The 12,249-nt window shown below is 35.2% G+C and overlaps 1 protein-coding gene across 2 annotated transcripts in view; it reads right to left on the reverse strand.

Annotated features, from left to right (window-relative positions):
• Positions 1-12,249, reverse strand: part of LOC139964225 (uncharacterized) — a 184,854-nt gene that overhangs the window by 97,820 nt on the left and 74,785 nt on the right. For both annotated transcript variants that reach the window (XM_071965669.1, XM_071965668.1), the window contains exons 9-10: positions 6,963-7,025; positions 6,235-6,309 (exon numbers count right to left, since the gene is read on the reverse strand). In XM_071965669.1, coding sequence (XP_071821770.1) covers positions 6,235-6,309; positions 6,963-7,025 — 138 coding nt within the window. The remainder of the gene's footprint in view (positions 1-6,234; positions 6,310-6,962; positions 7,026-12,249) is intronic.

Consider the following 12,249-nt stretch of genomic DNA (forward strand, 5'->3'; position numbering starts at 1 on the left):
ATAAAAAAACAGATATAGACTACTGTCACCACAAAAAGTACAGATATAGACTACTGTCACCACATAAAGTACAGAATTATACTCTACTGTCACCACATAAAGTACAGATTTATACTCTATTGTCACCACATAAAGTACAGATTTATACTCTACTGTCACCACATATAGTACAGATATAGACTACTGTCACCACATAAAGTACAGATATAGACTACTGTCACCACAAAAAGTACATATATAGACTACTGTCACCACACAAAGTACAGATATAGACTACTGTCACCACATAAAGTACAGACTTATACTCTACTGTCACCACATATAGTACAGATATAGACTACTGTCACCACATAAAGTACAGATATAGACTACTGTCACCAAATAAAGTACAGATTTATACCCTATTGTCACCATATAAAGTACAGATTTATACTCTATTGTCACCACATATTGTACAGATATAGACTACTGTCACCACATAAAGTACAGATATAGACTACTGTCACCACATAAAGTACAGATTTATACTCTACTGTCACCACATAAACTACAGATTTATACTCTATTGTCACCACATAAAGTACAGATATAGACTACTGTCACAACATAAAAAACAGATATAGACTACTGTTACCACATAAAGTACAGATATAGACTACTGTCTCCACACAAAGTACAGATTTATACTCTACTGTCACCACATAAAGTACAGACTTATACTCTACTGTCACCACATATAGTACAGATATAGACTACTGTCACCACATAAAGTACAGATATAGACTACTGTCACCACAAAAAGTACATATATAGACTACTGTCACCACACAAAGTACAGATATAGACTTTTGTCACCACATAAAGTACAGACTTATACTCTACTGTCACCACATATAGTATAGATATAGACTACTGTCACCACATAAAGTACAGATATAGACTACTGTCACCACATAAAGTACAGATTTATACTCTACTGTCACCACATAAAGTACAGATTTATAATACTCTACTGTCACCATATAAAGTACACATATAGACTCTATTGTCACCATATAAAGTATAGATTTATACTCTATTGTCACCACATATAGTACAGATATAGACTACTGTTACCACATACAGTACAGATATAGACTACTGTCACCACATAAAGTACAGATTTATACTCTATTGTCACCATATAAAGTACAGATTTATACTCTATTGTCACCAAATACAGCACAGATTTATACTCTACTGTCACCACATAAAGTACAGATATAGACTACTGTCACCACATAAAGTACAGATGTAGACTCTATTGTCACCACAAAAAGTACAGATATAGACTACTGTCACCACATAAAGTACAGATATAGACTACTGTCACCACATAAAGTACAGATGTAGACTCTATTGTCACCACAAAAAGTACAGATATAGACTACTGTCACCACATAAAGTACAGATATAGACTACTGTCACCACATATAGTACAGATATAGACTACTGTCACCACAAAAAGTACAGATATAGACTACTGTCACCACATAAAGTACAGATTTATACTCTATTGTCACCAAATACAGCACAGATTTATACTCTACTGTCACCACATAAAGTACAGATATAGACTACTGTCACCACATACAGTACAGATATAGACTCTATTGTCACCACATACAGCACAGCTAAATTATAAAAACAAATGTATTGTTTCTAATCAGAACCTTTAACAACCAAATGTTGTGTTTCCAAACAATATATTCCAAGATTAATTAGAAATTCCCCAAATCAAATTAACTTTCCACGCTTGTTTCCTTTGCTAGGCTTGGTGAATTGATAACGTAACACACATGCTAATGTTCCAGACTAATAACATTGAAAGGTGAAAGAGTGGGTAGTGGTGAACAATGAACGGCAGTGCGGATCTTCAAATGTAGGCCAAATAACAAAATGATATTGATATCTCTAACTTGGATATGGTGCTGTAACGTTTAGAAGATAATTTGAGATGATTGTGAAAACTGATGTGTTAGTTTCAGATGAAGTTTTGCATTGCAAATCATTGTCATCCCACGATCTACTGGGACAGAATAGCGAACAATTGATTCACTTGAGCTGACTACAGGGAGACACATCTGAACCCCCAATTGAGGCAAATAACAATTGTAAATAACACCTAAAATTGCAATGGGAGATAGTAGGGGAGGAATGTAAGCTAACAAAAATGTCTAACAATACAAGAAGAGTAACCTTATCATTGTGCTTTGTCTGTAGGCTAAATGCATGCGGTTTACATGAGTACTAACAAATTGTATGCAAATCTTACAGTTCTCTGTTCTGCAACCCTTATGTGGTGTTTTTGTTTTTCTTATGTGGTGTTTTTGTTCCTTATGTGTGTGTTTCTTTCTTATCATATTCTGTCTCTGTTCTATAGCCTTTTTGCATTTTTCCTACTCCACAATACCACAAGAATCTGTTTCTTTAAAAGTAGGGTCAAATCATGTCATCACATCATGTTATATTAACCTTTTGTTGGTCATACATAAGGAATGGCTCATACATGTATAAAATGATTCATATAGAATGTCTCATACATACAGAATGTCTCATACATACAGAATGTCTCATACATGTATAGAATGATTCATATAGAATGTCTCATACATACAGAATGCCTCATACATAGAATGTCTCATACATGTATACAGAATGGTCCAATGTCTCCTACATATAGAATGGCTCATACATGTATAGAATGATTCATATAGAATGTCTCATACATACAGAATGCCTCATACATAGAATGTCTCATACATGTATACATACATACATGTATACTTTTTATACAGAATGGTCCAATGTCTCCTACATATAGAATGGCTAATCTATATAGAGTGGCTCATACATATTAAATATCGATCAATGTCTTACACAGATAGAATGTCTAATTGTTAGAATGACTGCTACATATAGAGTGTCTCATACAAAGAGTGACTCATACACTATGTCTCTACCACATGGTTCAATGGCTCACACATTCATATATCTAGAATGTCTCTGCCGCACACAGTTTGGAGATTATAAAGGCATGATACAATCCTATACGATATTAAATACCTTCAAATCCTACAAAAGTGTCTATGATACCAGCAGGTGTTACATTTGAAATGAGAAGTCAATAATCGGGTGATGCTTTACTACTGTGCACCCTGTGAGTTACTCATTTTATATAGAGGTTACCTTAGACCACCCATTGTATAATATTACATATGTCATTTCATCCAATCAACTCAATCTAACTGGGTTTTTTTTTTCTTTTTGTCCGGATGTACTAACAGCAAACACATTGACTCTGTAATTATGTCCAGGTGTTCTGTAGCACATGGAACAAACCATTGAGTGAATGTTAAGAGAGAGTACCTACGTGAATATTCAATATACAGTGTAGTTCACCTGTACAAAAAGACAGACTCCTAGTGTGACATACCAACTACAGCTACACGTCCTTGAGAAATATATTATTGGCTTTGGCAAAGAAACATTTACACCTATGCTGAGAAATGTTTGGACCTTGGCACTAGAGCTAATGTGTTGATGTGTCAGATATGCACTTGCAAAATTGACAAAACCCGAGAAATATCTGATATTTGAATTAAGTTAGAAGTGTCTAGTTGTTTATTTAAGGAGCCAGGATTATAAACCTGGCTGCTATCCCACACACACTACCAATAGTGGTATTGTTGACTCAAGTCAGGACTTGGACTTGACTTACACTCAAGTCACATTTTCTAAACCCCCTTGACTTGGTGATATAAATGCCATGTTACTTGACAATATATTAATGGTAATTTGGCTTGACGATATCCAATCATTTCTGACTGGAATTTAATTTATTTGACTTCTTGGCATTAAAGTAGATGCTACAAGTTTGATGCAACAAATTGGATAGAAATACTATGTGTGATATTGAAACAAATACTCACTTTTCTTTCTTCAGATAATAACATTCCACTTGCAAAGGAAGACCTGTGTTCTTTATTGCACAACTGGTTCAAAGTTAAGCATTTCACAGTACTTTTTTTAGCATATTCTAGCTTATTTTTATTTTATGTTAGCACATTCATAAAGTGTGTCATTGACACCAGCATATCATCTGGGAACCCTTAATTGCACCAACTGATGGATGACAAAACAAACATTTGCAAGTGACGATATTGAATCATTAATATTTTAAGTTTTTCTCTGGTGGTACACTAGCTGAATAAAGTTACTAGTCACCCTGAGTATTCAAAATATTGTATGGTTCATGACTTAACTGTTTGTCATAGCTTAAAGCAGCATTTTGCGTTTGGTTGCCGTTTTCCACTTTTTTGACAAGTGCATCAAGTTTTTTACATATATCACAAAACAGCAAGCAAAGATATTAGCCAAGTTTTTTCCCTGCCAAAAGCGTTAATTGGCGAGTAATTAAGGACATTTGCAGATAATGAGAAAAGTGTCCTCCGACAAATTACACATTTAATATTAATCACATACAGTTCCCCCAACCCACTAGTTTGAATTCAACCAATCAGACATGCAGGTTTAGTTATGAGCCGTTGCTATATATAGATTCAAAATGTCGGGTCGGTAACTTGGTACAACCAGCAAGCTGGTACTCTAACAGCTTCCAGCTGGTACAACTGCCATAGACAATCTACACAAATCAAGCATGGTGTTGTATTATGTTATTGGTCAATGACGTTCGTACCTTTTGAATATTATGGGCGAGGTTTATTTGGAACCCAACAGAAAATATCTTTGAGAAAACAACGTTCAAAGTTGTAAATTTTTTCGACTTTTATGCCACCATTTGAAGTAAGATTTGAATAGATAAGCTAGTTATGTATGTCGTTATGGCATCGTGGAATCAGTGAGGTTTAGAAAAACCATATAAGTTGAGACAGTGAGTGAGAAGTGGCTGTTTTTCCAACAAAGTTCAGTTGCTGTCCACAAAATTCTTATTGTTGTTACACTAAGTTACTTCATAGCAGTGCAACTGGAATTCACTGATGTATTACTGTTGTTACACTAACTTAGTTCATAGCAGTGCACCTGGAATTCACTGATGTATTACTGTTGTTACACTAAGTTACTTCATAGCAGTGCACCTGGAATTCACTGATGTATTACTGTTGTTACACTAAGTTACTTCATAGCAGTGCAACTGGAATTCACTGATGTATTACTGTTGTTACACTAAGTTACTTCATAGCAGTGCACCTGGAATTCACTGATGTATTACTGTTGTTACACTAAGTTACTTCAAAGCAGTGCAACTGGAATTCACTGATGTATTACTGTTGTTACACTAAGTTACTTCATAGCAGTGCAACTGGAATTCACTGATGTATTACTGTTGTTACACTAACTTACTTCAAAGCAGTGCAACTGGAATTCACTGATGTATTACTGTTGTTACACTAACTTAGTTCATAGCAGTGCAACTGGAATTCACTGATGTATTACTGTTGTTACACTAACTTAGTTCATAGCAGTGCAACTGGAATTCACTGATGTATTATTGTTGTTACACTAAGTTACTTCATAGCAGTGCAACTGGAATTCACTTGTATTACTGTTGTTACACTAAGTTACTTCATAGCAGTGCAACTGGAATTCACTGATGTATTACTGTTGTTACACTAAGTTACTTCATAGCAGTGCAACTGGAATTCACTGATGTATTACTGTTGTTACACTAAGTTACTTCATAGCAGTGCAACTGGAATTCACTGATGTATTACTGTTGTTACACTAAGTTACTTCATAGCAGTGCAACTGGAATTCACTTGTATTACTGTTGTTACACTAAGTTACTTCATAGCAGTGCAACTGGAATTCACTGATGTATTACTGTTGTTACACTAAGTTACTTCATAGCAGTGCAACTGGAATTCACTTGTATTACTGTTGTTACACTAAGTTACTTCATAGCAGTGCAACTGGAATTCACTGATGTATTACTGTTGTTACACTAAGTTACTTCATAGCAGTGCAACTGGAATTCACTTGTATTCACAGCCGCGGTCAAGCTTTTACTAAGCCGATATGAACACATTAGCGAGTAAAAGAAAAGGGCACTCCTAATGAGTCAAAAGGTATCCAAACATTCTGCATGCCTGGAAATTATTTCAAATGGGAGCAATTATTTACATCACAGAAGGAAAATGACAGGAAAAATGTATCTGAGATCAATGTACTTACTGGCATGACACTGCTTACACCAGGTGGACCTCTGACCCCAGGTGCACCATCTAAGCCATCACGACCAGGACGACCCTGTAATATCAAACAGAACAAAAATTCTTCAGCATACTTTGTATCTTATCATACGATATCTTTTATATAATATCAAACAGAACAGAAGATCAGTCAGCACACCAAGTTATGTCATCAAACAATATTTATGTCATCAAACAATATAATATTTAACAGAACAAAATAATCCTTCAGAATACTTTGTATCTAATCATTCAGCATATTCTATATCATATCAAACAGAACAGAAGATCAGTCAGCACACCAAGTAATGTCATCAAACAATATAATATTTAACAGAACAAAATAATCCTTCAGAATACTTCGTATCTAATCATTCAGCATATTCTGTATTTTCAGAATATTCAGTATATTCTATCCAGTGGGCAGTAACATTTACAGAAATTTGACTTGTCTAAACAACTACTATATGGACTATTGGCTTAAATAGCTTATACATCTTTACACATCACACAGTATTCCATTGAACAATATTCCCTTAATATGCAAGGTTTGTTTCACAATATGAAAAGTTATTAAAGTGCAGTACATGTGGATTGCTCCTGGATGAAAATACCACCTTTCTTTGTTCAACCCCTTGAAGCCACAACTTCTGAGATTTGAAGGTTCCTTTGACTTTGTATGGAACTTTACAATCAGAAATGAAAACTTACAGATTCACCCTTAGGTCCTGGTCCTCCACGAGGTCCGCTTGGCCCTGGTGGCCCAGGGAAGCCCTAGAGAGATGAGAAAGAGCAAAATACTCAATGATTATTAACAATGGAGAGTAAATATTTGTAGTCTATGCATCTACCTTGCAATTGTAGTTCTAGAATATGAATAAATTAATTTTAATACATTAACAAAACATTAAATGAACTGTTACAAATTAACGAGAAGAAGGAAATGCTAAGTGGTTCCAATACCTTAACACATTCATAGTGTGGTAAGCCATACATGTTAATATTGATGAACTTGTGCACAACAAAATGAAGAGGGATTATGTATTGACTAAAGCAGCAACATATAAAGGAAGGTACCAGCAATAAGTTATCATGTTGACAAGTCTATTCTGTGACAGAATATAACCAGAATGCAAAAATGCATTGTGGTACTTCTACACACTAAATATGAAATTGGTTTGACCTTCCCTTCTTGAGATATCGTGCTTACAAGCTGGGCATCACAAACGCACTCACACACACACCCACACTCGCCATCATGGATGCATAGGTTTCGATTATCATTGAAACCAAAAACAGATACACGCATGAATATTCATGAAGTGAAATTTTACTAATAATTACATTACATCAATTACTGACAATGTATTATGTAAGAACATGTATCAAGCTAATAAGATATACTATTTCAGAGAAATCTAAAAAATTTATGTTCACTGATCAATATTCATGAGAAGCACACACAAAACAACATGGTTGATTGTATGAATGTAGGGTGACAAACTTAATATGCCAAGGATGAAAACCATGGGAACATTTGGTTATTTTCTTGTGTTTTAAAGCCATTTCTTGGAATTTGATGAACATTAATGACATAAACTTGGAGACATCATGAAAATTTGCTTATTATGTACCAACATCACCATACCAGTATCAACCAAATTTTTTCATTAATATTCATGAGATGAGAATGAAGAACAATTACATTGATTCAATTTGTTGTTGAGATATCTGGTTAACAAGGTATTTTTGACAATTTCCCATTGAACCCCACCATCCATAACTATTGATGAGGTAAATTGTTGTTACAAAGAACATGTACATACTATGTAGTTAAATCACCATACGATGTATCATCTGAATCAGACATACGGTTGAAGAGATATTGACATTTTAAGAATTTTCTGATAAGCCTTGCCCACTCATTTATATTCATGAGATGGAAACCAAAAACAATTGGGCACATCTACACATCATGGGGCATCTATCTACACATCATGGGGCATCTATCTACACATCATGGGGCATCTATCTACACATCATGGGGCATCTATCTACCAAGTATGACATTGATTCAAAATGTGTTTATTGAGATATCGTGTTTACAAACGTTTTCCACGATATCCCATTAAGCCCCACCCACTCATGACTATTAATGATGTAACTGTTGTTGTTGCAAGAATTCGTACTTACTATGTAGTTTCATCACTATACCAAGTATGAACTACATTGGACATACAGTTGAAGAGATATTGCCATTTTAAGATATTTATATTAAGGTCCACCCACTCATTAATATTTATGAGATGGGCACCAAAGACAATTGGGCGCATGAACACATCATGGGACTTCAACCTACCAAGCATGAGATTGACTCAACTTGTGGTTGTTGAGATATCGTGTTTACAAGCTAGCCGTCACATCCACAAACACACACCCAGCTGTGTTTTACATTGAGACCAAGAACCCCATTGTCTATTCCATTGTTTAAAACCATGTACCCTTACCTTAATAATACCCCTTAACAATATAATTCTTGCGAGGACATGGTGATTCTTTAGAAAATCACATCAGAGGACCTGCAATTCTTTTGTTCAAGTCCTCAAACACATACAAAAAAACACACACGCCAGCACGATCGCAAAGGAACTGAACCAAAAAGTCATCCCTCTGAATAGGATTTGTCTTTGCTAAGGCATTTTGACAGAAATCTGAAGTGTTTAGTAAAGAAAACTTTTTCCAGTAATCTTCCTTGCCCAAAACACTCTTTGCTAGGTGCAACTGTATATTGTTACAAGAGTGCAGACATTTTAAGATACTGTAGGTAATGATTCCAATGAGAAACATTACATGACAACAGTTGTTGGCGAGGCGGGGGAACAAAGTGAGTTGGAATGCTGCACAGGTAAAGGTATGACATTGTAAGACTCTACTTTCGAAATGCATCTACTGCTTGGTCAATGTTTTGAGGAGTCCATGTTCATTACAGAACACACTAAACAGCTTCATTAATTAAAACTGCACATCACATCATTGAATGTATTTGTTTTTGAAGATGCATTTATTATAATTATAAAACTGTGCTTCTGACATGGGGGTTGCCACATGGAAGCCAGTTGAGCGAGGTGGGAGCTTTTCTACTGATGTTGTTGATGTCTGCAAAGTTCACACATTGCTTTACTCATAAAGATATTTGCCTTAACTAGGTCATTCATTACACTTCCTCTCTAGAAATAGATTCTGGTTTTAAGGAGACAGTTGTGGATAATTTCCTTTTGATGGTTACCATACTTGGTGATTCATGGTACAATAAATATTAACCAAACTGGTAGTTTTCAGGACAGACACTTTTTATTTCTTGGCAAATAAATGATAGGTAAACCCTGTGGGATATGACCTAAGCTCTCTGATGGAAACCACAGAACAGCTTGACAGGAACAAATCCTGATAGAGAGAACCACATCACTTCCAAAAGTGACCATTTGTCATTTTCATTTCTCAAATTTTCTTTCATAAATAAGAACATTTCTCAAATTTCTTGCACTTTTGCCTTTTAAAATTAATTTTGATTGTACCTAGGGGTCAGGTTCCTTTATACTATTTTCAAATATGACAAGGCATTTTTCATACTTTTGTGACAGTACTTTAAAATAAATTTTGTAGATTAATTAAATGAGAAAGCACATAATTCCTTTAAAATAAATTTACCCTTCATGGTCTTTATTGTATCATTCCACAATGATACATACCGTACTACCATGTGAAAGCCTTGAGCTACTAGTATGTGTACAATTCATGATATTTAACATTTCATTCAACAATGATATACCGTACTACCATACACTGCACATGATGATCTATTCTAACTAGAAGTTAAAAAGCATCGCTGGAGGCAAAAAACAAAATCTTTTTTAATTTGCTCATAAATGCTAAAGTATTTTAGAACACAAACAATATTGTGGTTCCTGTTAAGTCGTAAGACACAGTAAATTAGAGAAATTTGATCTCAAAGTTAGCAGATTCTCACTGACCAGAAACGTGTTGCGTGAAAGCTCATGAACATACAGGTCACCGTGTGACATCAATCTGCAGAGTGTACTGTGAACGCGAAACAATAACAATGGACTTTCCACGAACTTCTCATAAGAAAGTGAACAATAACAATGGACTTTCCACAAACTTAAGAAAGTGAATCATTTATTAACTTCACTCTTCCAATAAATATGCAGCTACAAGAGAAAGAATTGGTTGTATAGATTTGTTCACACATTTGTTAACTAAGTTTGGGTAGCAATCTTCAATTAAAAGTAAATATTGGTTCAAAAACTGCCCAAACATCTGGTGATATTTCGCAAGATTCGCTGCTATTATAGGCCAGTATACATACTGTGCCGTAGGATATTGCGGTCTTGTCGCAATTGAAATGCCTACATTGTGAAATATGTCGACATCTCTTCATTTGTTGTTGTAATTAATCGTGTTTGCAGCTAGTTTCTAGTCAGTGGATGCAATATTAATTGAATCCACGAAATAAATAGCTTTGGGTATGTCTCAGTCTTGCTGCCATAATGTAAGGCTTTCAGAAAGTCACAACTTCACAAAAGCGCTACACAAGCGAAGGGAACACCACCGTAAAAAAAAATAGCGCCTGATAGATTCCATATTCCATATGAGTTTGAAAAGTTAAAAAATTTGAAAACTTTTACTGTCTCAGTACAATATCTACATGAGTACAATGCATATCGTCCGTACGTGTTAGTGTGCAACACTAAGTGGGTAGTGTCATTGGTTGTGCTTAAGAGAACGACGTTGCACATTATAATAATGGGGAAATTGTGGCTAATGAGTTTAGGCATCAAAATCAGGGAGACTTTACCTTTAGAGGGCCACTGCGTAGACAATAATGTCTATAATACGTGTTTGTGTCAAAGTGCGCTGAACATATATTCGCCTGCAGACAGTGGGAAACCCTGGGAGTGAGAAAGTCTTTGCGTGTGCTACTTACAAAATTAATCCAAAGCCAGCGATGTTTATCGTCGGTTTGATGACTAGAAAACGAACAGAAACTAAAATTTCGGTTTTCAGAAGTGTTTTGCAACCTCCTACTACACAACTCGTTAGCATTTTGATCTTTACAGTATGACAGAGTGTCGTATTGGCGTAGTGTTAGTGCTGAAGTGAATAGCTCGATCGAAATTATTCCTTAACCGACCCGCCGCACTTGTACGTCACAGGGTGACCTGCAGTCACGTGAGCGCTTAGGAACAAGTTTTACCGAGTCCCAAAAGAAAATAATACAAAGTGTCATACATTAATGGAGAGGTACAAGTGTAAATATTCAATGGAACATGAAATTGAACGGATTAGATGATGTCAAAAAACCACCAGCTATGCCTTTTCAAGAAAAATTAAGGGTTTGACCCTTTAATTTTTAGTCACATGACAAACCCAATTAATGGTTTGGGTATTTCCAAATCATTCTATATATACCCACTCTGATCTACCAAACCTAAAACTGTTTAAACTATACCAGTTTGTAGATTGCGTATATATAGGAAACATGTAAGGGAGCACAGCACTAAATCGTACTGCATTATAATATCATTTGATCATATCATCTTTGTGTGTTTTCTTTAATTTAATCTCCATGCTATTCTGTTATCCAAGAAGTCTTTCTGTGAGAAAAACTACATCCAAAAACTAACATGAGAAACATTGTTGTCCCAACTGAATTGTTCTTAATTTTGAACTTGCTGTACAAATATTTGTCACTGAAATTGAGAAAATGTTACTGTTTGTTGTAAATCTCTGTGTCCTAAATGTGATTTAGTCAAAGCCTGATTCCTGTTACAACATGATTATGATAACCATTCTAGCTATCTAGAATATCTATACAGACTTAGCCTGTTTGCTCTGCCCACTGTTAGGCAAACGAGTCAGTCTTCCTTTTTGCAGTATTCTTTCGGTATTGGTATGGAGGGGACAGTTGTTTCATGGA

The sequence above is a fragment of the Apostichopus japonicus genome, chromosome 22 (assembly GCF_037975245.1).
Source record: "Apostichopus japonicus isolate 1M-3 chromosome 22, ASM3797524v1, whole genome shotgun sequence".
Taxonomy (NCBI): Eukaryota; Metazoa; Echinodermata; class Holothuroidea; order Aspidochirotida; family Stichopodidae; genus Apostichopus; species Apostichopus japonicus.